Consider the following 21,928-nt stretch of genomic DNA (forward strand, 5'->3'; position numbering starts at 1 on the left):
TCTTGCACAGAAATAAACTGAGGATGAAGCAGGTCTACAGGGTGCCATTTGAGCGCAATTCAGAAAGGGTCAAAGAATTGCGATATAACTATGTGCAAGTACGTCCTATACAGTACATTCCCACCTTTGATGCATACTGTCAACATTGTATAAATCATACATATTTCTTTCTATTATATTGTAATCATAATGATTGTGCTTCACAATAGAGACCGCTCCATGTCTACTTCTGATATTGTCATGTGTGTTTCAGAGAGTCCTTGAGCTGGAGGTGGATGCAGTGGAGCACCAGTTCTTCTTCATTGATGAGGTTGGATTCAACCTCACAAAAAGACGAAGGAGGGGAAGGAATATAATCGGCCAGCGTGCCATTGTTGAAGTCCCTGGCCAGCGCGGAGGGAACATCACAATGTGTGCAGCGATGACCGACCATGGCATCATCCATCACCATGCTACCCTTGGCCCCTACAACACTGCCCATCTGATCACATTCCTGGACACCCTACACAACACACTCATTCCACCAGATCAGATAGACGGCCCAGAGCAGCTCAGGTACGTTGTCATTTGGGACAACGTAAGCTTCCACCGGGCTGCTCTGGTTCATAACTGGTTCACTGACCACCCACGCTTTTCAGTTGTTTATCTCCCTCCATATTCTCCATTCCTCAATCCTATTGAGGAATTTTTTTCTGCCTGGAGATGGAAAGTGTACGACCTAAATTCAGAAACGCGTATACCCCTTTTCCAAGCTATGGAAGACGCATGTGGAGATATAGCAGTTGATGCTTTTCATGGCTGGATTCGCCATGCTAGGCGATATTTCCCCCGCTGCTTGGCCAGGGAAAACATTGCTTGTGATGTAGATGAGGTGCTGTGGCCAGACCGAAACAGAAGAGAGGATGCAGCATAGTTTATTTTGTTTTGTTTTTTTATTATTACTGTAACTGTATACAGTAAAATCTTCTGCACTGTATGTGCAACTTTGTGTCAGTTGGGATGTACACTGTGTACATTGTTTTGTGGGGAAAATAAAACATGTTTGTTACAGTATATTTGTGTGTTCTGAGTATAAAAACAATACTCTAAAATATTTTACAACGCACTTATGTATTTAATGTCTGTAGTAAGTGTAACACTGAACAAAAAGTCATTATGATGAATGGAGAATGGTGTTTTACACTGAGCACATCAGTGTTTAAATGCTTTTTTTAATTGTCTGTTCATATGATAGTTTGTGTGTGTCATCTGAACACAAAATGGCCTTTTGTGAAGAGATAAAACTGTTTTGAATGTAAAGTTTCATTTTGCAGGAGAATTGAAGGGTTTTGCCCATTGTGTGTGTGTTTGTTGGATTTGTGTGTAGAGTTCTGAGAATACGAGGCATGTTTTCAGAAATGTGTGTAAACAATCCAGAAAAACTGTAAATGCAGAGAATTATTTTCTCCGATGTCAGATCAATAAAGTTCAATCACTATTATTCAGCTGTATGGTACAACATTTCAACAGGGAACAATTATTTCTGTATAACATGAGAATAAAGTCAGAATTACCCTGTCTCAGCTCAGAAAAAGATTTTTTTCTCAGCCTAATTTCATTACTACATTTGATACTACTGTGAATAATGCATTAATCATCTAATTCAGCTAACAATGTCTGCAGAATGAAGCAGGGTGAGATTGGTATGGTCTTATCACATTTCTCCGCCTCTCTCTCTATATTTCCCTCCTCACTTCCCATCTGTGTCTCTCTCTCTCAGTTGAGGGGTGGAGGCAGACGGACAGGCTTTTTTTCTTGGATGGATGAAGAGAACAGAGAGAAGGGAGGAGAAATTAGTAGCTCTCCTCCTCAGTCACTGAAGGCTGTGATTACCGGAGACCTCCTGCATCATCAGCGGGGACTTCTTGATGGGGAGCGGAGAGATGAGCTGAGGAGCTCTTATTGATCCGCTGCATCAGGTAAGCCTCCCTGCTACCGATGATCATCGCCTGTTAACATGTAATCATCTGTTTTCTGAGGTGGGGGTGGACAGTTACATAACAATGCAAGACGAAGCAGAGATTGATAGAGATGGGAGTAAGAGCGGAAAATGACGCGTCTGGAAGCGCATCCGCGGATCACTTTGTTGTTGTTTTTGGTTTTGTTTTGTTGTTTTTTTCCCCCTCCCGGTGAAAAGGAAACAGCCGGTAAAGATGGAAGAAACTGGAAGAAAATCCCACCAGGCTGTATGGGAGCCTACAGGCCTACCATCACCAATGGATACAATTTAGACCAATAAACGAGGCAGCTACTGATTAAGGAGACAGGGAAATGTTCTCATGATTACTTGGATCATCTGCGGTTTGCACCTGATTCCCAACTAAATAATTGAGCCCAGGGTGATCACGCAATAAAGCGCTGCTGTGGTCATAAAGGTCTAAAATTAACCAGTGCTACAAGTGAGCATCCATTACCTACCTGCTTAATTATCCCCCTACCCACGCAAAACTCCACAAGTAGAAAAAAGTTGTTTAAACAGGTTAGAACTGTGTACGGAAGATGATTAGAGCCAATCAAAAGAAAAAAAAATTAACTGATTTTTAAGTTTTATTTCTGTATAATATGAGGATAAAGTCAGAATTCTGATTTTATTCTCAGAATTCTGACTTTTTCCCCTTAATTCTGGCTTTTTTTCTGAGAATTCTTAAATCTCAGAATTCTGAGATTTAAATCAGCATTCGGAGAAAAAAAAAATCAGAATTCTGACTTTTATCCCAGAATTCTGACATTTTTTTCTCAGAATTATGAGGTTAAAGCCAAAATTTCCGAGAAAAAAAGTCAGAATTCTGACTTTATCCCATATTAAGCTGAAATAATACTTAAAAATCAGTTAACTTTTTTTATTTCTTCAGTGGCCCTAATCCTCTTCCATAACTGTGGGCTGGACTACCCCAGAATAAATAAATTAAAAATTGCTAAATTGTCATATAAGTTCCAAAAAGTGCATTATATCATTTCTAAATAATAATTGTGCATATTTAAATTTCAATCGTCTAAATAAAATTTTGCTCAGTGCATATTATGCATTTTGACATATTTATTTTGGCAGAGAAGGGAAATAAAAATAAACATGCTCATGTTTTGTAGGTCATAAATCTGTTATAAAAAGCTACTAAATATTTTTTAGCAAATGACTTGATGAAGTAGTCATTTAAGATTTGTGTCCATATAAACTTTATATTTTTTTTTACATTTGAGGTAACTACTGTGCATCTTGTTTGTACTACCATCATAGTAGCCTAAATAAACTGAACCCTTACTTACTTTTATAAAAATAACAGGCTAGGGCTGTTTTGTGTCAAAGATGTTATCTGTTATATATTTTAGAGGAAGATATCAATGAATATATAGAAGCAAAAACATCCTCTCTTATATCTATTTCCTTATACACTTAAATTAGCATAGCAGCACATCTAAAAAACAGGAAAGTAGAAAACCTTCAGTTACTGGCAATTATAAAACACACTGTTTTCAGTTTTTTTTTTTATCTTATTCAAAAAAAAAAAAATTTAAAAAAAGAAGGGGATCCCGACATCTCTATACCATATAGCAGTTAAAAATAGGCTCTGTTAGCAGAGATAGCTTAACAAGAAATTGGAACATATGCATTTTAAAGTACCTCAAGCCAGTGGTTTAACAAGGCAGACTACTAAACTCAATATTTTTATTTATTTAAATACAGTATCCACATAACTTAAAAACAGGACTTAAGGTGAAGATTCACTATGGGTTATAGTTGTTGTTTCCATAAGACTAGTATTAACACATATGGCTTTAGATTTTTTTTTAATCGGTTCACTTAGAAAATTCCTTTATTGTCCCACAATGGGCAAATTGTGGAACAATTATAAAAAAATTTATATGTGAAAAAAGGTTGTTGAATGCAGTTGTGGACCCAAATGCTGCATCAGAGAGGCAGGAATGATTGCTTGCAAAGTTGAATGAAAAAGTAAAAATACAAAATCCTTAGTCCAGAACTGATTGACATGAAAACTCAAGAACCAAAAAACTAGGAGACACTAGGGAGGAATAAACCAAAAGAATGACGAGGATCCAGCAATGAGTAACTGAACAGGAGGTGTACATGTGGGAGACAGAAACAATGGGAGGACTAATTAGTTGATAGGGAGCAGGTATAGACAGAAGTTAACTAGAAGGAGCTAAGGGAAAGGAGACTGGCACAAAGGGGCAACAGAGAGTAACTCAAAAAATAAAATGCTGCTTAAAGCTACAGTGTGTAATTTTCAGCGACATCTAGCGGTCAGACTGCAGACTGCAGCAACATGAACGTCTCCCCCCCACCGCTTCTCCCCCCCAACAGTACGGCGAGCGTTACGGGACAAAATGTCTTCCACGACGTCGGAATCACCTACCTTCTCAAGTGATGAGGTTTGTTTACATAGATAATTTTACAGATAGTATTTCATTAGTCTGTGTAGGGTATAGATTTCATGTAGACTTAAGATAATAAATATACCTGTTATTTTTTCTACATCGTTGTGACGTTTTGGTGAGCTGCTTTGCATGGTGATATAAACAGACGAAGTAATTGTAGTCATTAGTTTAACAGCGAGATTGTGTTCGCTGGAAGAATATATATTCCCCGTTTACAGAGTCCAAGTCTTGTTTGTGGCACGGGGGTTACAAGGCGAGGGAGAGGAAGAGGGCGAGGAAGAGGGCAGAGAGGCCGGGGTGGGCGTGCAGTTATTTTCGAGCGTAATGGGAGATCTCGCAATCGCTAGTTTGTTGCCTCTGCGCTTGCCGTAGCGCAAAGATGTCTGCCTCCATGGCTGCGAGACCCGCTCCTATGTAATTATAAATAAAGAATTCTAAGGCAGCGCAAATATTATGGTTAAAAGGCTGAGCTCATAAGTGATGATAAATAACATAGTTATGTATAATATATTAAATTTCTGACTTTATATGCCTGTAATTATTACACACTGTAGCTTTAAATATTTCTAAAACTAAAACTAAAAATATTTCTAAAAACTCTCCCTTCAGGCTGAGGCTTTAGATTTGCTCTATTTACATATTCATTGGGGAGTATTCTCTGATATTTTATATGTTTAACTTTATTAGGTATTCTCTTCTAAAAAAAGTACTAAAAAAGTCTGTTTCATGAGGTAAATGTCTCATTTATGTTGAATTATAATATGTAAGTGACAGTGGAAAATGCAAAACAACAGCGGCAGTGGCTTAGCAGGCAGGGGTTTGTCCTACAATCGAAGGGTCGATGGTTAGAACCCTACCTCTGTCCATCTCGGCTGTTGTGTCCTTGGGCAAGACAATTCACCCACATTGCCTACTGATAGTGGTCAGAGGGCTGTGTGGTATCTATGCCTCCTTTCTGTCAGTGAGCCCCTGGGCAGCTGAGACTACAATGTAGCTTGCCATCATCACTGTGTGAATGACTAAATCTGATATCAAATACATTTTGTTGGGATTTTAAGACTCATTTAAGAACTTAGTTTTTGTTTACCCCCTGTTAAAAGGTATGGGCTACCTGGCTGTCATGGAAATAATACTAGACCTCTCTTATTTTCATCTGTTTCCTTTTCTAAAGGTATATTGGTCAAAGAATGGATTGAATAAAACAAAAAAAGGTAGTCCAATATTTTATCGTATGACTATTTTGTTAATATTTTTTACACGTACATAAATACTCCTAACCACCTTTCTATCCTCTAAAGGATAAATATTGTCATGATTCTGCCCCTTCTGGACTTGTTCTGCTTAAGTTTTCATTTTGAGTTTTCAGTTACACTTTGATTATTGTGATTATGTGTTTTCTAGGTCATTGGTTTCATTTCCATTTTTTGTCATTCTTGTTGTTTTCTGGTTGTATTTTAGTTCTTGTGTATTTCTTGTTTACTCTCTGTTGCCCCCTTGTGTCAGCCTCCTTTCCCATAGCTTCCTTCTAGATCCTTCTGTCCACACCTGCTCCCAATCGGTTGATTACTCCATTCATTGTTCTGTTTGGCATATGTGCACCTACTCTGCAGTTACTCAGTGCTGGATTCCCTTTATTCCCTCCTTAACCTGTATATTCCCCTTTGTTCTGGTTCATGTGTTCCTTGATTAGTTATTTATGGATTTATGTTTCTGTTGCAAACACTTGTTTTTAAATCTGCAAGAAACCACCTCGGCTTCCATCTCTCCACTTGGGTCCTCTTCAAACCTCCACACAACCTGACAAATATTGCCTTTAACTTACTTTTTTACTTTTCTGTAACTCTGAGCTGTAGTTCATGATAAGTCAGGGGTATTTCTGAGAAAGTTGTTTCCTGGTGATAACGTGATGGAGATAACAGGCATCGGTGCACCTGGGCAGTCATTCACATGTTTCTTCTAATTACTGTTTAGCTGCCTAAGTTTTCTGCTTCATTGCAGGGTTTTAGAATATGACAAAGAGCATTTGTTGTAGGGGGGGAATTATGCATGATGGCTTCAAGGGTGTATTTTCCACTGGGACTGAAGCAGCATGCCCACCCCCCTCAATCCATCATCCCACCTCCCTTTTTAAAAGGGCTATTTTTGTTTGCACTTTCACAGCTCTGGGCTGACTCCCAAACCGATGCCTGGCTCTTTAATTCAGTGATGAGGTCTCAGCTCAACTCTCTTTTTTGGATAATCTCCAGAGAATCAGTTCATAATAACAAGATTTTGAACTGACCTTTCCACAGTTGTACTGCAGTGCTTGCAAGAGCTGAGCTTCTCCATCAATGCCTTGTTATAGTGTTGCTTTTCCCAACATAAGCTCTAGAGAAACACTCTGAAAAACTGAGAATTATATCTGACGTCTGTCGGGCCTGTACTCAGCTGTTCAGATGTCTTAAAATAGCTTGCGTTCCCATGTGACCCCTCCTTTTCATTTTTGCCACATCTGTCTCATTCTACCTGGTCGATGGGACCCTCCTTCCTATAGTAGAGATAACGAAAAACAAACTGATCAGTGTATAAAGTCTAGGTCCAGCGATATTCCTTTACACTGTAGAACCAAGGCTTCAGCCCACACATCGGGTCTAATTCACCAACATCCTGCTGCAGGCTAAATGCGTTTTTCAGCATAGCTGAGCTTGTACCACCATATGCTGTCTACGGAAACCTCTGGTGATTCTGACAGAGACTTAATGAGCAGATTTAATGCTTTAAGAGGTTGAAGTCCCATTTATTTTACCCCTACTTTGCTCAGAGTTGAGTGAACCACTGGCAAATCGCAGCTCAGACTGATGTACCATTTTCCAGTTGAAATAATTGGAATAAAAGATGGAGAAAATGTCTGGCAAAAGGTGGACTCGTAGTTAATTCAGGCTGAAAAAGCAAATGTAAAAGTCTGAAAACCATTTGCTGTGTCAGATTTCTGTCGTTTCGACTGACCTTACCTTCCATTGTCTTGATCAGTGCTTCCCTGGGTGTTACAATTTTTCTCATCCGTAAAAATCAAGACTATAAAAGTTAGAATCAGTGGATGGACAAATGAACGGTAGAATCTGCCATTAAGGTGATGTGAAGCACTGAACCCCTCTTCTACCAGGACCTTTGAGAGTGGTCTGCAGTCACTGAGGCGTAGAAAGTTTTCTCAGACGTGTCAAAGATCCTCCAGTTAAGCTCTCGCCTCTTGACAGCTCGCACACAATCCACAAATGCAGACAGAATCCCATTAAAAGAATAGTTTGAGTTCACTAATAATGTCTCCACAGACTGAAATAGCATGAACTACATGTGGCTAATAATACTTCAGAAAAGCAAAGTATTTATTTGATTATTTATACTTGTAATTAACCTTTTATCCCTTAACATTTTAACTGCCTTAAAACTAAAATGAAACCCATTGATGAGTTTGTCGAAGTTTCTATTATCTAAAAATTTAAGCACAGGGATAAAAATAATTGGTTTTGGACTCGGTTAAGGTCGGTTTTAATTGAACCAGGTTTTTTATGTGGTATTTTGTGTTGAACTTTTACTTTAAGCACAATTTCAGAAATCTAATACTCCGACCTTTTTTGAATCCTGTGCATAAAAATTAGTAAGAGCTCATTAAATAATAGTAACTAATAGAAACTAACAAACCCATTCTAGAAACTATTAAAAACCAAATTATTTTGTCAGGCTCAGAACGAAAGGACCCAGTATTCGAGGTGGAAACTCAGATTTAACAAAACATTTATTTAAGAAGGAACTGCAGTGAACAGCTTCAGCGTCTAAGGCAGGAACCTCTGCAGGAGGAGAACACAGGTTAATATCCATGTCTATCTAACAGATGATGATAATGAACTGTGAGTCACTAACCTGGTCTTAAAGTTCAGTCCAAGCCCAGACAGAAATCCAGCAGGAGTCCGAAGACAGGTCAGGCAAACAGATCAGAACAGGACCAGGCAGGCTCAGAGGTCAAGTGGCAGCACGGGTCAGAATCAGGCTATCAGAAACACTTAGGAACGCTGCACAACTCTCACCAAAGGTTCAAATAATCTTGTACTGATTACAGGTTTGAAGGCTGGGTAAATAGAGGCTGGAGCAGGTGGAATCAGATGAAAGGTAATGAGAACTGGGCAGAGCTGTGCAGGTAAACGGAATGAGTGATCAGACCAGACATCAGTGCCAAGATCATGAAAGATTTTGATAAAAAAAAAAATAGATAAATAACTAACTAAAACTGAACTAGAATGAAAAAAATCCAAAGCTTGTTCGTATCATAAGTCTGATAGTGAACATTTTCTCATATTAAAATGAAATGATCAAAAGAATGCACATGATTTTTTATTCAATGATAGTTTGGGTAATTTTCTTTCACTGAAAAGAAATAATATAAAAACAGAATTTTATATTTACTCAATTTATTTTTGTCTGGTATTATAATGTATATGTATGGATGTAAACATAAAAGGGTAACATTTTTCTAAAAGCATCGTATGAAATAGAACTAGAATCAAAGAAATGGAAACAATTGTGCGTCTGTTTTCAGACTACTGGTAAGAACTAAAGATCCCATTCAAAGCAGGTCCTCCTTAGTTGCTGAACTCTTAAAGCAACAGTTTCATCTGTTGACCAAATCAGGCTTTGTACTTTTGGCTGAATGGTTTAAATTAATGGAAACATCCAACCATAAAACATTAATTCTAAAACTGTGTTCAAATGTGTCACAGGAAAGGGTTTTGTCACATTTTGACCAGTAATGTTTATAATTAGTGCATAATATATTTTATAATTAAATCCTGAATTGCTAAGATGAGACACAATAAAAAATCTTTTAGAACAACCTTTAGTATTTATTATTTTTTTAATAGCATTAACATTGTATGAAAGTTTGTAAGCGCTCCTAAGTGTATTATGTATCTGTAATATCTGAATATTCACTGTAGGCTTTTTCAAATTATATTTTAGTCAAATATTATCCTGAATGCTTGCCTGTTGGTACCTACAGTACTAGACTAGTAATTAGTAATTAGTTCCTAGTATTTTGTCTTTATTGTACCTTGGAGCACCCTTAGAGCGAGCCTCTTCCAAACAGGTCTGCATTGTCTTTTTTTGTTTGTTTTTTTCCTTTTTATTTTTATTTTTATTCACGAATATTCAGTGAAACAAAAAAACAGATGTTAGCTGAATGGCAGCTCTGTGCACAAAGCAAATCACGGCACATTGTTCTGGCCAAACGAGATGAAACAGACAAATGTTATCCAATGTAGTGGCCTCATCCAGCTTACATTCCTGCTACACTCCTAGCCCTCTGTGGAGCCGAGCTGCACGTTGTCATGGAAACCAGCACTGATATTCCCCCAGTGAATGGCGAACAGCGAGGGCTTCAGCAGAGCCCATTTGTTCCAGTGGTGGAAGCACTGATGGGTGGGCTTATGAGGCTAAGATAGGGAGAGTGAAGGAGATCTGTTCTGATCTCAGGTCAGTCCTGCAGCTCAGTAGGAGAAGGAGAGGTGGGAGGGGGGGCTTTATTTCTTCTTCTTCTCTTTGCTGACAGAGCAGTACAGCATTATGCTGTAAATCACCTCTTTATAGTAACATTCAGCTCACTTTGATGACATGAGAGCTGTCATATTTGGGATGTTACATGAAATGGAAAATCAAGAGGTTTAATGGGGATACGTTGTTCAAAGCTTTAAAAAAAACTGTCAACATTTTAAGCCTGGAGTGTGCTCACGGCTTTTATTACACCCTTAGTAAATTTTCCTTGATAGCTGTTTTATGAGGCCAATTGCTTTAATTTATTTGCAAGTTTGCTATTAATGTCTCCTCATTAATTTGACTGCTTTGACTGCATCACTATGATTTGCAGAAAGTGTGTGTTCAGGGAAAATAATTAGAAAGCCTGAAGAAATTGTATGATAAGCAGAACTTATATAAAAGTTGGAGGGAATATCTATCAAAATACACACATATTAAGGGTAATAAAATCATTTTGTTTCATAACTTTTGCATTAAATGGTTTGGAACTAGTTAGATATTCTTGAACATTTGATTGTGAGCTCAGGAATTTTGTACAGCTTCTTAATGAATTAGAATATTATCTCAATTCACGAAGTGATTTACATTTTCTAAAGCTTGACAACAATAAGCTGTTGGTTTTAAGCCTTTTATACATTCTGCTCACAGCTACTGGAAAAATTCAATAAAAACGCAAAGATGTATGTTTGTAACGTGTGTAACTAGTATTTTAAAGATGATTAATGAGCCTTCAAACACATTTAGGGAAGATTAGGATTTATTTTAACAATGGGAGGCAAAGTAAATTTATCTACACATGGACAAAATTGTTTGTACCCCTTGTTAAATAAAAGAAAAACCCCAAATGGTCACAAAAAACTAAATGCAATATGCTACCTCACGCAATAACCTGTACCCGCTGCCTCAGGAGAGCCCGCAGTATCCCCCTTTTTTTTTTTTTTTTACTTTTTCGTATTTATTTTCTTTTAAATTTGCACTAATTGCTTGTACTGTTTTTGAGAAATTTTGTTGCACCCCTGTGGAGCAATGACAAATAAAGAATTCTGATTCTGAAATAACTTGAATCTTAAAAAAAATTAAAATAAATTAAAGTTCCTTGAAAATTAACAAATGATTGTCGTGCTACAATAGAATAATTTTAAACAATAAACATATAAAATAGGCCTGGACAAAATGACGCCACCGTTAACTTAATACAGTATTTCACTGCAATTAAACAGTTCCTTTAGGTGGCAGTGAGACTTCTGCTCCAAAAAGAGATATTTCTCTTTATACTACAGTATCATCTCAGACAAAATACTAGCTTTATACCAAATGTAATGTCTTCAAAAAATACTGTAAAGAAAGCCAGCACTAAAAAAGAAAATATTCTGTGGGCGGTGGAGAGAAAACCACACTAAAATGCTGCAGCGATGGATGTTGTGTTGAACTTTGCTGAACTCCAGCTTAGACAGGATCGATTCGAAAAAGCACATCTATTTTCAACAAGGCTCTTGTTTCACTCAAAATAGCAGCCATTAAAACCCTGCTTTCAGCCATTTTTATTTGCTTTTATTACTCATCATTAGTAAATCGCTGCTCGATTTCTCTTGAGCAGCATTAAAATCTTGTGTTGTGTTTTTTTTCCTTTTGATATTTGGGTGATGACACATTTCCCTCTGGCATAATATTGACTAAAGGCGTTTTGTACTACAGATGGTGAATCTGCACACTGGACTTAAACAAGAATGATTAGGTGGGCTTTTATCTATGATATTTCTTTAGCTGCGACATCAACATGAGCTTGTCATCCTGCTGAATTTTTAACTCTTTAGGATTGTTACACCAGAGCAGTATGTAGTACTGTGTATCAGGCACAAAAAAAGAAGAAAAAAAACATGATTACACAGAACCTTTAGAAATACAGATGAGAACTTATTTGGTGTTTTGATCATGCTGTAATTGTATAGAATAATATACCTGTCAGTCCTTTATAAAATGATAAATCTATTATCTATTAAATCTATTATCTACTGGTAATTGACATTTTTTTTGGATATAAATAGCATAACGTTGCTGTTATCTAACAGATGTCACCTGATTTTAGCTAACAGTCAGTCAGTGGTTTGTTCCATATTATATAGTGATTTCATTCATAGTCACTGTCTGATGTTGGCCTGTTTGCAGATGTTAGGTTTAAAGCACAGAGAGGAAGCATACTGGGCTAAACTATCTAACAAACTAATGAATTTAAATATTTTTTTGCCCCTTTTTTGCTTTAGGTTTTCTACTATTGAGTACATTCCTTTTAAAATCATATTAAAACTGTTAAAATATGGTCCTTCACTCAGTGCACACAAGGATTGGCCATTTTTTTTAAATAATATAGTGGATAGCTTCCAAATTCAAGAATGTTAAATAGGTGTGTCAGATCTATCAGATCATTGTATCCTCCATTTCATATCTTATATTAATAGTAGGAAAAAGAATACTGTATAGGAAATGAATGTTGGTGTTCTAAATAACCCAGAGGTATTTAAGGAGAATAAATCAGAAAAACAAGCTTATAAACAAGAGAACGATAATGGGGAACTAAGCCCTACTATCCTCTGGGATGCTATGAAAGTAGTTATGTGGGGGAAAATTGATTTGTAGAGCAACATATAACAAAAAGGTCAGACAGAAACTTTATTAGAGAAAAATAACTTGAGTTAGAAATCTGGACATAAAGACTCAAATGATCCAGATTTATTAAGATATATCAAGGAGGTGACGTTCCAACCCTCACCTACGGTCATTAGATCTGGGTAATGACCGAAAGGACAAGATCGTGAATACAAGCAACCGAAATTAGTTCCCTTCATAGGGTGGCTGGGTGCACCCTTCAAGATTGGGTAAGGAGCTAAGTTACCTGGGAGGAGCTCAGAATAGAGTCGTTGCTCCTCAATGTCGAAAGGAGCCAGTTGAGGTGGCTCGGGCATCTGTTCTGGATGCCTCCTGGATGCCTAACTTGGGAAGTGTTCCAGGCATGTCCTATTGGGAGGAGGACCCGTAGAAGGCCCAGGACACACTGGAGGGACTATGTCTCTGATCTGGCCTGGTGTCACCTCGGGTCTCCCAGAGCAGCTGGAGCAAGTGTGTGCGGATTGTGAAGCCTGGGCATCTCTGCTTAGACTGCTGCCTCCATGACCCGGCCTCGGATAAAGACGAAGAAAATGGATGGATGGATTCCCTATCCAAAATATGATATCAAATAGGGAAATCTTCAAATAACATGAGAGTAAGCTTGAAACAATCACTAGATTTATCTTGTAAACTTGGTTTGAAGTTATGGGGAGATACAAATTAGAAAGGGAAATCAAGATTCTGACTTGGGTGGCTTATGAGCCAAAATTCAAACCAGGAAAATTTATAAAATTTTTGAACAATGGGTAAACAACGGTATAACAACGTTAAGCACAATCATGAACAAGGATACATTCAAATGTTTCCAAAGTCTAAAGGAGGATTATGGCTCTGGTGACTTAGACCTGTTTAGATATTTCCAAGTTAGAAACTACCTTGAAAAAGAATTTAAACCAAATCTTCCACAAGAACTGAATGAGGTGACCTTAACATTATGTAATGTATATAAAAACAAGACTAGGAGGGTGATTTCAAAATTATATCAGGGTTTAATGAAGAACAAAGGAACCTCAACGTTGTAATTATGAGACAGATGGGTAAAAGAGTGTAAGATTTCCCTATGTGATAAGGATTGGATAAATATAGGTGATATTCAGCGAACCACTACCAGCTCCAGGATGTGGAGGGAATTCTGCTGGAAAAACATTGTGAGTTTTTTTATGACCCCTATGATGGACAAATAAACTTACACAAACACAGTTAACATATTGGAGAAGGTGGGGGGAGCAGCACGTGCAGAAATACTGTAAGGACATAAGGACTACATTGGAAACGATACTGGGTTATAAATGACCATTTTCAGGTGAGATTCTGTATTTTTGTAAACTGTCAAATTGAAAAGTTCAATGTAAGGATAGATATCTGGTAAAAATACTGTTAGCTGCAGCCAAAAAAGGAATCACTACGGAATGGTACAGAGGTGACCGTTCAACTCTGAGAAACTGGATGGACACGGTGGAGATCTTTAACATGAAAAAACTCACATATAAGTTAAGACTGAAACAAGTTGAGTTTCACACAGAATAGGACAAATGGACAGCATACCAATACCAGCACAGGAGATTAAGCACATTCAACCTACCTGTATTATTCTTATGTATGATTTTTTATCTCACTGACACTGTTTTTGTGTTTTCTGTCATGTAAATACAATAAAATTTAAGAGGGGAAAAAACAATGTTAAAAATACAATTTTGTCTGTAAATAAAGTATTTTTTTCTATCATTTTTTTTTTTTTATTATTCTTATGTAGTTACTTTTTTATTTTATTTGAATTTATTTACTACACTCCTTTGCTCTTTTTTTCATTAGCATTTTCAAATTCTTAATCCCAAAGATTTGTGGAGGACAAAAAGGAGTCGTTTATATCAACACTGATCTGCTAATCTATGCATTTTTTATACACATCTTTCATTCTCTTTATAAATGATTTGATTGTAAAGGAATCAAGTATAATCGGCTTATGGGTTAATACGAGGAAATAAAGTTACATGACTCCTAGAAAGGTGCATAATATCTACAAGCAGGACCTCCATAAATTGTTTAGGTTTCATCACTAGTAATAATATCTTTGATGACATATGTCTCAAGCTCCTCTGTTTCAAGTACAGGCAAATGGATCTGACATAAATGGATGCAACTTTGACTTCTTGACTTTTCTGTGACTTTTTATGAGCTGGTGTTGTGTAAGACAACTGCATTGTATACAAACTATAGTAAGGATTAAATTACACACATGAGACCCCTATTTTCAATTGTAAAATAATACTTAAACAATAAACTTCTACCATTTTATGTCCTGGTATAAAGTGTGTCTTCAATGATCTTACAGATGTCCTCCCAAAATGATCCAGAAATAAGGGAAAAAAGTCTTAAATTCAGTGTATTTACCCTTATTTTTAGTAGGTATATAAGATGCTTTGCCAGTGGAATGAGTATAGTTGTATTCTTGAAATAAGATTATTAGATATTATGAAGTTGAAATAAAAAAATGCAAAAGTTTTTTTCTTATTTTAAATGTAAATTGTCTTGTTCCATTGGCAAAGTGTCTCACTTACCTCCTCAATTCAAGAAAAAATGCACTTCTTTTAAGCAAAATTGACTTATTTAGATTTCTATTTTTTGCAATGAAAGGCTGGACCTGCTAACGCACTACTGTTTTCATGTTCCCCATCTCATAGGCTTGAATCCACTTAAAGACCCCATGGAGCAGGATGTGGAGAGCCCAGCCGCCGCCAGGAAGCCCAAGCTGCCAAAGCAGGCCAGAGAGGACCTGCCTAAGCAGCTGGCAGAAATGGACAGAGCAAAAAAGATCCAGCGGTATGTCCAGAAAGACGGGAAGTGCAACGTCCATCATGGGAACGTCCGAGAGACCTACCGTTATCTGACAGACATTTTCACCACTCTAGTGGATCTCAAATGGCGGTTTAACCTCTTCATCTTTGTGCTGGTGTACACAGTGACATGGCTTTTCTTCGGCCTAATGTGGTGGCTTATTGCCTATCTTCGGGGTGACCTTGACCATATAGCTGATAATCAGTGGACTCCATGCGTCAATAACCTCAACGGTTTCGTTTCAGCCTTTCTGTTTTCCATTGAGACAGAGACCACCATTGGTTATGGATACAGAGTTATCACGGACAAATGCCCCGAGGGAATAGTTTTGCTTTTAGTCCAGTCAGTGCTGGGATCTATCGTCAATGCCTTCATGGTGGGCTGCATGTTTGTAAAGATCTCGCAGCCCAAAAAACGAGCTGAGACACTAGTGTTTTCCACCAATGCGGTCATCTCAATGAGAGATGGACGGCTGTGCCTGATGTTCAGAGTCGGAGACCTCCGAAACTCGCACATCGTTGAGGCTTCAATCAGAGCCAAGCTTATCAAGTCTAAGCAGACCAAGGAGGGGGAGTTTATTCCTCTCAACCAGACAGACATAAATGTTGGTTACAACACAGGAGATGACAGGCTCTTCCTAGTGTCGCCGCTCATCATCTGCCACGAGATAAACCAGCACAGCCCCTTCTGGGAGATCTCCCAGGCTCATCTGGCCAAGGAGGAGCTGGAAATTGTTGTGATTCTGGAGGGAATGGTGGAGGCCACAGGTGAGTATTCACATAATCTAGGAGCCTTTCCTCCTGCTGTTAAATAAATTAAAGATTTGAAAGGACTGATACAAAACATATAAGTCTAAAGCTACAAAAAAGCTCTAAGGTTTAGGTTGCACATTGTTTATGTAATGCATTGACAGCACATACAGTCTTTTGATGTTTTTCAGATTTATCCAGATCTATGTGAAAGTTATCGCTAATTTATTGACTGTAGCTCCTGAAATTGTAAATTTTTGAATAATTGTTAACACTTTGGTTTCCACCAGTGTGGTAGTCAATTGGACAAGCATTACATCATCCTTTAAAATGTTTATCTAGTTTAGCTCTACACACAGTCAGATGTGTTAAGAGACTCTATTTTGTCAGACAACAATCAAGAGACCTATTTTTGGGTTGTACGATATATGGTAAACAAATAATCCCGGAACTGAGTATTAAGCCCCAAACTATCCATACCTTTACTATATTAAGGTTTGATTCAACCAGCATATTTTCTCCTCTTGAGTTTCCAAGAATCTGCAGTCTATTTGTGTGTTGATTTGGAATTTACAGTTTTTAACAGTTCTAATAGTGTCTTATGAAGCTTTAATGAACATTCAATCTGGAAGACTCTTATCAGCTTCACCTGAGCCACCTGAGATGTCCCTTCTTTGGCTCCAGCCAATCATCTCTGGGCCGCACCTTCTCCGAATCCAATCATCTTTCAAGATCCCCTTCATTTCGCTCCTGGCCTAGCTGCTGTCTCACCCACTCGAGTGAACTTTCACCCTCCTCTGTTCCATCTCCCTCCTCACTCTCAGGATATTCTCAGTCCCACCAGTGTCCAGGCTGAATTTGAGCCCCTATTAGGGCTGGTTAAAAAAATTGTTTCCTTTAAATTTTAGCAAAATCGATAGGGAATGAGATTCATTCATTTTATAGTGCGTGATGTTCACATTCAAATGAGCAGGCGTGTGCAAATGCTACACACAATTAACAAACCGCTCAGCAAGCTGTCCAAACTGAAGTCTGATATTTGGAACCATTTTGGATTCAAAAGAACTAAAGATAATGTGCTGGATAAAACAAAAGTAGTTTGCAAGATCTGTGAAGCGGAGGTCAGTTATTGTAGAGACGCAACAAATCATTCAAGATATCACGCTATGCTATCTTCCGACAACTAACCTTCCAGGGCTAAACCTGAGGTTTCAATTTGTTTCACTTTTCACTACAAGTTTGCACTTTTGAGATAGTTTTGTTTACATCTAAAGTGTAAACTACGGAAGCCGAGAGCGGTCATACTCGACTTTTTTTTTCTTTCCTTTTTTTCTCTAGATAATAACATAACTATCTCGTTATCACGGTTAAACCATTAGTTGTTTTCTTGAGATAATAAGATAATTATCTCATTATCAAGAGAAAACAGTTATTGATTTCTTGAGATAACGAGATGATTAACCTGTATGAGTAATGAATGAGGTTGACTAACAGCCCTGGATTTCCAGTCCATCCATGCCTACGGTAACCATAGTGTGCAGTGTGGGTACGGCTTGTGGGCAAATAATAAGTTTTTTAGTTTCCTGTTACTTTTCAATGATTGTCAGGTCACTTTAATCTGGACTCATTTTGGGGGTTAATGCATCTTATACCTGTTACAGGCCTAACACCAGGCGTTAAGACGCCGGAGGCATAGGTCTAATTGCTTATGAATCAGAAGTGGAAGCAAATCATCGAACCAACAACGTTGTCTCGTTACCTAAAAGTTAAACACAGGATTATTTAAAAAATTTCCCATTGGCTGCCATGACTTATTTTTATAAATCCTTTCCCGATGTTGTGATATTGAAGGATGTAATCAGTTTTAATATACACCAATCATCTCGTTATGATGAGAAAACGGTTTTTGTTATTTTAAGATAATGAGAAAATTAACTCGTTTTCTCAAGAAAACCACAGTGTAAAAAGTATCTGAGGGACACGACCGTTCTCGGCTTCCGTAGTAAACTGTCTGATTTATAAGTTTGCACTTTGTGTTTAATATGACAGGAAGAAAAAAAAAAACATGAGTACTTTAAAAACACAGTTGAACCACTTTCATGTAAAAACAGTAAACTATAAAAACAGATTGAATCGAAAATAATCAATTCAGAACTGTAAGAATCGAAATCGAATCGATTAAGCACTAAAATACCCAGCCCTGGCCCCTATACAGCAACTAGGATATTTTCTTCTTAAAAACACATTCTTTTTGCATAATAAACACTCTTAACAGCCTGACTTTAGATTCAAGATGACATAGAGGCATTTGTCTATATTTCAGCTTCAATAAAATATTATACACACTGTTACATAAGAACTCAGTGGCTTGTTTTGAAACAGATGCCAGAGCTGCACAGAGCACTCTGTTTCTTGCAGACATCCGTGCTAATGAGCACACAAGTTAATGTCAAAATATGTAAATGCTGCTGGAAAAGGATTTAACAGTTTGCCAACTGGGGAAGAAATGATGGGGGTTTTTATCAAGTCACAGACACTTTATGAAACAGCATAGATTTAATTATGTATGAAATATTCAGACGGCATTTAAGTGACTAGTCATGGCCAATGTTCTTCAGTTTTTCACAGTGGAAAGAGGAACATGATGTGCAAAAGATTTTTTTTTACATTCTCATTTATATGTTAACTAATTAATCCACCTATTATTCTTTCTCAAGAATCCAATGTTTATAAATCCATATTTCATAGATCAAGAAATCCATTTATCTGTGCCCAGATAAACCGAGACTGAAAAAGACTGAGACAAGTTAAGGGTAAATCTTAAAGTTTTTTTTAAAAGACATCTCTCTCAAATTTTAGATTTTAGACCAATCTGTGCTGTTTTCCACATCCTGGCAGCATCCATTTTCATGTGTGAAGGACGCCAGCCATCACCGTCACCTGTGCACCTGCTCTTTAAAGCCTACTTGGACATGTTGATGCTTTGACCTAAATGCTAACATCAGCATGACAGCATGCTCACACTGAGATGGTGACACTAGAGTGGAATTTCACTATTCCTACAAGAAGACCTCCCTATCCCATTCCTCTGTTCCACCGTGAGCTAGAGGGATTCTGATTTTATGTTGTGCAATCCTCGCTTAGATCACCATTATTCCTTCATGTTTTAGTTTTTTTAGTAGGATGTTTTGCAAAATGAATAAGTCTTTGTTCCAAAATAAATTGGATCTTACATCTTAAACGTCATGCTGGTTAGATAACCACAACACCAGCTTGTCTGCTTTGCAAGTTTAACTCAAATAGAGTGTAGTTTATAACTTATTTACTGCTCTAAAAAACTCATTCTCTTTAAAAATGCCTCTCTACTTACAGTAATGGTTACTCTGTTTTACTTTATTACTCATTTTCAGAAGTTTGAGTCTATCTCTGTTTGGGAATTGTGTTTTTTTGCATCAAATATCAGGTCCGATCATAAGAAAGTAAGACAATAAAGACAATTTTTTCTGATGCTAAAACTAAATTACATGTTCATCAATAATAGTAGCTTGATAAATTTGTAACAATCAAAATAGTAAGCTTTAAATAAGTAAAAGAATCTTAATCTTATTGTCATTGAATTAATTCTGAAAACCCCCAATTTTTGTTTACCTATCACCTTAGGATACGAGCATTAAGATGTCAAATTTGAACTGAATCTCTGTAGTATACAAGAGTTAGATGTTCCCGTTGTGTTTCCAGGGATGACCTGTCAGGCCAGGAGCTCCTATGTCAGCAGTGAGATCAAATGGGGCTACCGCTTCATGCCAGTCCTGACCCTGGAGGACGGCTTCTACGAGGTGGACTATAACAGCTTCCACGAGATCTACGAAACCAACACGCCCACCTGCAGTGCCAAAGAGCTCTCCGACATGGCCAACCGTGCTCGACTGCCCCTCACCTGGTCGCTGGCCAGCAAGCTGAGCCAACAGGGGCTGCCTGAGTCCCAGCAGGATGGCCAGGAGACCAAGACTGCCCCAGAGAACGAGGAGAACAGTCAGACTTCCGAAAGGAACGGGGATATTACCAATCTGGAGAGCGAGTCTAAAGTGTAATGAGAAATGGACAGTGAGGAGAGCAAGTTTGTGATGAGATTCATGGATTTCACTGAAAACTGTCTGCTGGGGATGGTCCCACCATGAGGACCAAGGAGCACAGTAGACCACGTAATCCTTCACTTAGACCCGCTACCTTTCAGTGAAAACAGAACATGTAGACATGAGGCCCACAGCTGGACTGAGAATCCTCTGCAACAAGTGCATGTTTCAATTATAATGTGATGTCCTCCCGACAAGATTCCTGTTATTTTTTCTATTCAGATATTCCTAGGGGGCATTTGCATAAGTATTTTTGTACATAATTACGAGCAGTTTTTGAATTCTTTGTTCTGTTGCTGTGTGAAAATCTAAATGATGTTTGATACTACTACCTTTAGGTTAGTTCTGTATATACTCTATGCCTTACCGTATGTATAAAGCTTTCAATAACTGTTTTTTTTTTTCAGAAATATATCTAAGCATGTATAAACAGTTCATTTATCTTGTTATCTGCACATACTGTACGACAGTAATCTAAGAAAAACATACATTTCAAATGGATGCAAGCTCTAGTTGAAACCAATGAGTCGTTTTTGTTCCCCGGATGAGAAATGTGTTTATGATCAAACCACACCAAGCCATGAGTTTGCTGTTTACAGCTGTAGACTTTGGACAACGGCCCTTTAAAACTGCATTTTTGTCACTTTTTTGCACACTGGAGACTTCTTGTCGGATGGAGGATGTTAGATGATTTCCTTCAGAGATCCCTCACGTCACCTAAAATTATAGACAATAAATAAACAGTGAGTTGGTTATTATGCACCTGAGGAGGTCTTTGGTTTGATTTCTTTTTTTTTGTTGTTGGGAGAATATTTTCCTAAATTGCCTTATATGTTTGATCTAGTCTTTGTATCTTAAAGTTCAAGCTAATCCACCTTAAACTTGTTTTTGTTTTCAATGTCGAACTGCAGAAAATTGGATTTGTTTATCATTGACTTCAATTACTAGTTTAAATTCTATTTAGTATTTCTAAATTGTAGCTTAAGATCACAGATCTTCCTTATAAACAGCAAAAACCAATATAGTAATAGATGCAATAACAAAGTTCTTCCATAAAGTATCTTAAACCAAATAAAATACACCTTATTGACCACATTTTTTAATCTACATAACACTTGAAGAGGGTATTTTTTATTACTTTGATTCCAGATTGATTGCATTGCTCTGTTGGGAATGAAGAGGACAAGATGCAAAAGATGGAAACAAATCATCCACAGGTGCATCTGGCGATAAAAAGAAGCAGCTCAAAATAGGTTTGAGAGAGCAGCTGTGACAGAATCAGGGGTTGACTGTTGACTTTACCTGAGCTGAGCTGCGTGTTGTACTGCTATCGTCAGAAGAAGCGAAGATGTTGCTATTATATAGCAAAAAAAATACATTTATGGTCAACTTTACAATCGATTTATTTCAAATTGCTAATTATTACGCTTTGACTTCCAGTCTTGGGGGAATGCTTTTAATATTTGCACTTAAAGGTATTGTTGAGGATTTTCGCTATTATTTGAAAAGACCTGCCCTCTCCATTTAAAAAAAAGGCACATGCACAACCCT

The 21,928-nt window shown here is 37.5% G+C and overlaps 2 protein-coding genes across 2 annotated transcripts; both read left to right on the forward strand.

Moving 5' to 3' along the window:
- On the forward strand, positions 1 to 1,019 carry LOC119774443 (insertion element IS630 uncharacterized 39 kDa protein-like). The gene is made up of 2 exons (XM_038271966.1): positions 1 to 98; positions 254 to 1,019. The coding sequence occupies exons 1-2, from the start codon at positions 24 to 26 to the stop codon at positions 911 to 913; spliced, it is 735 nt and encodes a 244-aa protein (XP_038127894.1). The 5' UTR covers positions 1 to 23; the 3' UTR covers positions 914 to 1,019.
- A 738-nt stretch (positions 1,020 to 1,757) lies between these two features.
- Positions 1,758 to 21,144, forward strand: kcnj6 (potassium inwardly rectifying channel subfamily J member 6). The gene is made up of 3 exons (XM_038271943.1): positions 1,758 to 1,958; positions 15,342 to 16,262; positions 19,983 to 21,144. The coding sequence occupies exons 2-3, from the start codon at positions 15,365 to 15,367 to the stop codon at positions 20,333 to 20,335; spliced, it is 1,251 nt and encodes a 416-aa protein (XP_038127871.1). The 5' UTR covers positions 1,758 to 1,958; positions 15,342 to 15,364; the 3' UTR covers positions 20,336 to 21,144.
- The last annotated feature ends 784 nt before the right edge of the window (positions 21,145 to 21,928 follow it).

Source organism: Cyprinodon tularosa, unplaced genomic scaffold (assembly GCF_016077235.1).
Source record: "Cyprinodon tularosa strain WSP-4 unplaced genomic scaffold, ASM1607723v1 ctg812, whole genome shotgun sequence".
NCBI classification, from domain to species: Eukaryota; Metazoa; Chordata; class Actinopteri; order Cyprinodontiformes; family Cyprinodontidae; genus Cyprinodon; species Cyprinodon tularosa.

Coding starts and splice junctions, on each gene's coding strand:
- LOC119774443 (XM_038271966.1), top strand. CDS start 24: ATGAAGCAGGTCTACAGGGTGCCATTTGAGCGCAATTCAGAAAGGGTC. Junction 99..253: donor TGCGATATAACTATGTGCAA/GTACGTCCTATA, acceptor TGTGTGTTTCAG/AGAGTCCTTGAGCTGGAGGT.
- kcnj6 (XM_038271943.1), top strand. CDS start 15,365: ATGGAGCAGGATGTGGAGAGCCCAGCCGCCGCCAGGAAGCCCAAGCTG. Junction 16,263..19,982: donor GGGAATGGTGGAGGCCACAG/GTGAGTATTCAC, acceptor TTGTGTTTCCAG/GGATGACCTGTCAGGCCAGG.